Source organism: Tiliqua scincoides, chromosome 5 (genome assembly GCF_035046505.1).
Source record: "Tiliqua scincoides isolate rTilSci1 chromosome 5, rTilSci1.hap2, whole genome shotgun sequence".
NCBI classification, from domain to species: domain Eukaryota; kingdom Metazoa; phylum Chordata; class Lepidosauria; order Squamata; family Scincidae; genus Tiliqua; species Tiliqua scincoides.
This window is the reverse complement of record NC_089825.1, coordinates 86,803,808-86,809,944: the sequence shown is the minus strand read 5'-3', so window position 1 is coordinate 86,809,944 and position 6,137 is coordinate 86,803,808. Positions and strand designations below refer to the sequence as shown.

General features: G+C 46.5%; 1 protein-coding gene across 1 annotated transcript in view; it reads right to left on the bottom strand.

Annotated features, from left to right (window-relative positions):
• The window catches only part of SRCIN1 (SRC kinase signaling inhibitor 1), a 150,960-nt gene continuing 144,823 nt past the window's right edge, over positions 1-6,137 (bottom strand). The window contains exons 17-18 of the mRNA XM_066627851.1: positions 4,447-4,587; positions 1-135 (exon numbers count right to left, since the gene is read on the bottom strand). Coding sequence (XP_066483948.1) covers positions 1-135; positions 4,447-4,587 — 276 coding nt within the window. The remainder of the gene's footprint in view (positions 136-4,446; positions 4,588-6,137) is intronic.

Here is a 6,137-nt window from a genome sequence, read left to right as displayed (position 1 = left end):
TTAGAATGAAATGGAGGAGTTCCGTGACCCAAAGGAAGTCAGTACTGGGATGGAGGTCCTGCTCGAAGTAGGTTTTTCTGAGACTGGGCTTGAAGTCTCATTCATCGTGCTAGGGTCCTTGGTTGATCTAGCAGCCTAGAAAGAAAAGCAAGATTCAGGGAAAAGAAGAAGGAGGAGGGAGGAAAAGGAGAAGGGGGAAACCAAACATTTTCTTCTCAAAGAAGAGAAAAAGAGAGAGAGAGAAGGAAAGTGAGCAAAGAAAGAGACAGAGCAGGGGCTATTTAGGAAAGATTCCCTTAGAAGCAGTAGCATTGGCTAGGCCCAAGGCAAAAGGTCCATTTCACAAAAACAGAGTACGAGATGAGCTGGTTTCCACTGGTTTACTGGACAAAGAGAAGGTGCGATTTTCAGAGGAGGCAAAGGAGACAAAAGAAGACACACACACACACACACACAAAAAGACAGAGGGGCAGGCGGACAAACATGCAGGCAGGCAACAGAAGGGAGGGGAGGGCAAGGAAAAGGGGAGGGACAAGAATTGAAATGTTAGTTTGTGACCATGGACACCATGTTAGAATGATAACAATATTCATTTAGCCGAGGTGAGCAGGGGGACATTTGGGGGGTGGGGGTGGAAGGGAAGGGCGGGATGCAGGCTGCGGCAGAGGTGCTGTTTATTAGGGCCCACCAAAGGGCCATGGTTCTGTTTTCGTTCAGTGATTTTGAAGAGACGGCTGGGTGTTAAGGCACGTGCTCAACTTGCAAACCGGAGTTTGGGCTGGACACGGATGGAGGAGAGCAATTTTCACTTTTAAGGACAAATCTTTTTGAGCTCTTATCTCCGTCATTGCCAAAGGGGCGGGGATAGATGCTGCAGATCTGTGAATAATAAAATGACAGTCTCTGCCAATTATGTGCAAAGAAGGCTCTCCTCTCATAGGCTGATCATTTTAAGAAGATTCTGGATAAAGTTGTCAGATTTTGGCAAATTTTTCATTCAAAAGCCCTTGCCTTGGGGCTGGTTTATCCTCCACGGGAGAATATTTGTGAAAAAGTGGGGGGGGGGAGGCACCCTATCATGTTGCTTGCAATGGGAAATTTTGCACGAAAGATCTGTGAGCAAGAGCAGGCAGTTGCAGGCCTGTTGCTCCTGAGCTCTGATGTCCCATTACTAAAGAACCAAAGACCAGTGAGATGGGAGGGAACTGGAGGGTGAAACCCAAAACAATTCCCTGGCAGCAGAAAGAAGCCTTACCTTGCTCATCCACCTTCATCTCTGGTGAATGACATCCCTGAATTGAGAGTGACTCTAAGGAAATCCCTGTCTCATAGATAGAGGCCATGTAAATTAAGCCAGCCAGGTCTTTACTCAGCCTGCTCTTAAAGGCTTCCAGGGATGAAGGTTCTGCAATCCTTCATGCCTGTTCCTCCAAAGATATTCCATAGTGGAGGAAGATTTTTCTGTCGGACCCCTGGTCTGCTCAGTTTAGACATGCTAGTTGTGTTGATTGCACTGATGCTGTCCCCCCACTGCTGCAAAAATAAATTAAGATGTAGGGTCACAAGCAGTGGATCTTGGGGAAGCTTCCAGCCATGCAGAGACTCCAACAGTGTGTGCACATCAGCTGGCCTGCTATTCTCCACCCTGCTTGAGCTAGTTGGCGAGAGACATCTTGGCAGGGAGATGAAGCTACAAAGCCGCTGGTGCAATTGGGCCCATGAAAATAGTGTCTGAGAAGGCGTGCCCTTAGACATGTTCCATGGCTACAATTCTAGGCAAACAGCACCTGTGCTTTGTGGCAGAGGGGATTCAGACTGTGGTTAGTAAGTACTGGGGGGGGGGGTACAGGGATGTAGGGTGAAGGGAGTTGTGCAGGAGAAACAGCAGGATTGAGCATTTTTTAGTGGCAGTCCCATTTTGCTCACAAAGCAGGTTACAGAATACGATGAAAAGTCACAAGAGAGAGGGCTGGGCTTACAGCCCTCCATCTACTCTTCCACTTTTGTGGAGTTGTCTTTTATGGGTGCGGGTACCACAAAATGAGCAAAACTAAGGGCCCTGGGGGGGGGTGAGGGAGAGAGAGAGAATTGGGAGACATGGGAAGGAGGCGTCCATGGTCTTTGCCATTCATCAAACAGGGCTAGCATGACAAAAAAGCCAGGAGCAGCAGGGGTTTCTGGGAAATGAGCTAGCATATCAAATGCACTGGGGGGGGGGAAGGAGAGGAAAGAGGAACAGGGGTTGTGGAAGGGGGGGTCAAGTCAAGTCTTGGGGCACAAAGGGAGGCAGGAACAGGTAAAGATGTTGTGGTGGTTTAAGGGTTGAAAAACTGGCGGTTGTTACCTTGCTCTGTGGCCTCAGAAAGTTGGCCAGCCACTGGGCACACTGTTAGCATCGGCAAGAACACAGAAGCATGTGAACCCAGCTGAACTACATGGGCCTAACCATTAAGACCCTGACCAATGCTAATGCGCTTGGACCATCTGGGCAGTGGGGAAGACACTGAAAAGGGTTCCCATCTCCTCCGCAATGCAGGGCGGGGAACATTCGTTATACATTTTCATAATATTTAACACCTTTTCTTAATGGGCAGTTCTATAACACTAAGGCCAAACTGGGAACAAGCCAGAACAGAAGTAAGCACTCTCTTAAGTTTTTTGGTTTTGTTTTCTTTTGTTTTTAAATCGACAAAGAGTCTTGCGGTACCTTAAAGTCTATTGTGGCAAAACCTGGGTGGGAGCTGATATTACCAGCGTAAAGAAAATTCTAAAACTGACATCAATGTGTACATCTTAAATTACTAACTGCAGCAGTAATTTATTTTAAATAATATGTATAGTTTAAAAATAACAGAAATGTACATTTGATCATATCCAGTGGTTATTGAGGAGAATTTATTTTTGTCATAACCATTGCCACAACAATATTAATATTGCTATAAATACCAGTTGTAGCATCTTTGTGCTATGTGGCTTCAACCCCACATCTCTGTAGCTGCCACAACATAGATTTTCCCCCATATAATTGCTATGCATCTCTTGCAACTGCTCAAACATCCTGTCTGTTTTCATCTCCCAACCAAGAAAGCGGCCACACTGCTGCTGTGACCTTCCTGCGGTCTGGACCTCTTTTACCATCCCTTGGATTGGGGTCATCAAAGCATGCCAGGAATTGACCTGAGGAGGAGCACCCTCCATCCATTTGCAGACCACTTTTGAAGATGGTTCTGCAAATGCTGAGTTCTTTGAGTGAGATCTACTCCCTCTACATCAAGACTTCAATTCAGAGCCTCATATGCACTCCCAATGTGCACACAGAAGTCGTACATTCATGAACAGCCCCATTTGCTCCAGCCCTCCTCTCCCAATTAAATCAAATCAGGTAGGCCTTGTCAACAAGAGAGTTCCAGATGAGCACTGGAATTCCTGAAACTCCTTGTGGTTTTAAAGCTTTTCCAAGTACCGCCCATCCAAAAGTGGTAAGTCAGCCGATATATTTTCCTTCCTCCCCCCACAACGCATCCCTCTCCCATATTTTCTCTGCTGAAAATGCAAATGCTTCTCTGACAGCGCCTTGGGTAGGGAAGGAACTGAAGCAAGTGCACATGGATGTGTGGTGAAATGGGGAGGTGAACATGGATTTGATTGCATCACATCAAACGCCGCTACCTTTCCTGGCGCTTAATTTTTCAGGTTATAGCTCGTTGAAATGTATGCCCTTTATATTTTTGCCTTCTCCATAGGGGACTACTTACCTCCTCCAAGTAAAAAAAAAAAAACAAAACAGCAAGGTAAACCACCAAGTGTTGAGGTTTATGGTCAGAAGTGGGCAGGGAAAAGTGTCAACCAGGGTAACGGATTCCAGTTGGTGCCGTATGGAATCCTAGAAGGTTTTTATGGAAGTTACATGCACAAGGAGCTTGAGTCAAAAGACCACATTGGGTGGGCGGGCAACTGGGAAGAGAAACGTAGGTTTAAGGGTGATGCAAGCTCTATTCTGAACCCAGAACAACAAAGGGAAATGAATGTTTGTCAGATGTGGTTCCAGCGCCAATGATTGCCTGTGGACAGGCGTTCCCCATCTCTCTGTGCTGTACTGTCACTGGCACAATATAACCATACATCCCTTCAGACAGAAGTTCTCAGTGGTGGGTAGCTGTGGTGCTGGGCTGCGTTGGGCAATGAGAAGATGCTGTCACAGCCATTTTTGAAACCACACTGCAAATCCGGGGCATGCTGTACTCTCAAGGGACATTATGAAAGTGTGCTCCAAGATGGTGCAGGTGTCTCTCCCCACTCCCCACTCCCGCTCCCTCCCCTTTCAGGAGGCAAGACCAGCACTTCCCCCGCCAACTCTCTACTAGTCTCCTCCCCAAATGTAAAAAATGAAGGGATCCTAGCCCAACTCCTGTGCTCCAGTAGTATGGCTGCCTAGAGATAAACTACCTGCTGTTGTCCCTGGATGCGCATGTATTCCATGCGTTGCTTTATGTGCTTGCTTTTGTCTGGGCTGCTCTGCTGGGTCTGCTTCAGCCGCGATGCTGGATTGACCATCTTCATAGCCGGAATTGAGACGCCGACGCCACCCTGGAGAAAGATCAGATGAAAGGGGTCAAATTGAAGAGAGGCTTAGGAGCAAGCTGCCTGATTGCTGACATAAATAACAGGCTGAGGGACTAGCCACTAGATGAGCTGCGGCAGTGTCATGGAATGAGCTGCTGGTCACCTGTTGCTTCTTGCTAGACACATCTCCTCTCCCTCTTGGTCCCTATTGGCCGCTGTAGCACTGTGGAACATTCACAAACATTCTAACTGCTCAGGAGGAGTCTGTCAGCTGGAGAATTCAAATGTGCAGTTCAGCTTCTACAGAAGAGGCAAAATAGCCATTTCCCCTCTTTCCAGGGTTCTGGTAGAGGAGAGGTCACTCTTGCAATCAAATCAATCATACCCTCAAATTCCTCAGTGAAGTACAAGACATTCTGAAGGCCAGCAAGATATCTACCCTGCTGATGTCACGTCACTGACAATGTAATAACCGTGGAACCCCTTTGACCTACCAGAAAAAGCCACTAGCTGTTAGTGACAGACAACCTGTGAAATTACAGAACTGGAGTCTTGTACTATTGCAACCAAGGTGCAATACTTATATTGTAAAATAAATAACTCTTTGTTCCTCTTCTTGCCTGGCCAGTCTGGAAATGGAAAAGGTTCAAGGGTGGAAAGCGCTGAATGAAGGGTCCGAGAAGAGTAAGACACAAACAAAGAGGTAGTTGAATAGCCGCAAAGAGGTAGTTGAATAGCCACAAACACAAAAGAATGGGGACATTTTTATTAGTTTTAGCATATGGGTTTCTTTCCCTGATCCAGTGCAGGCAATGGATGCCTGAAGAAGCAACTCCCACAGGGAAATCTGCTGAATTTAAAAATGATCATAATATTATTTAACCACTTTCCATCCCAAAAGAGTAGGAGCCCAAATCAGTTGATGACCATTGCTCTATCTACATTAAGATCACAATAATCATGAATGAAGACTCTAAAACAGTGAGCAAGACTCTAATATTAGCTATCATATTGGGCTAAAGACTGGATTGACATAATAATGCATCCTTTCAAGCCTGGGTGGAAGATAAAGGTCTTCATCTTCCAAAAGCCCCCAAGTTGTGGGCGAACTCAGAAGCCCCATGCTGGGATTTAATGCACTAAGGTCAAAGATATCCAAGGGCTGAAGGAGGTATGATAGAGACCTTGTTTCCTTTGATGAACCACTCATTTCTTCTGATCTGCTGTGAAACAGGTTTGCATGTCTTTGAAGCACTACAAAAACCCACCAGTCTTGTTTACCAGATATAACAGTAGGCTGAGTGCTATAACCTCAGTCACAACCTCAGTCACACCAACTTTCTAGAGAAAACAAAACGTTACTTCCTGTCGCCAGTGTAATGTCCCAGGCCTTCATGAGCTGCTCTGAATGCACTCTAGGGGGCCTGGAGAAAAGTTGACTGCATCCAACAATAGGGTAGTGCAGTGGTTCCCAAACTGTGACCTCTGGCTCCCTGGGGAGCTGTGGAAACCAGCCAGAGGAGCCGTGGAAGCCTCGCAAAAAAACCCGCTGCATTATACAGTGTACTGCCCTA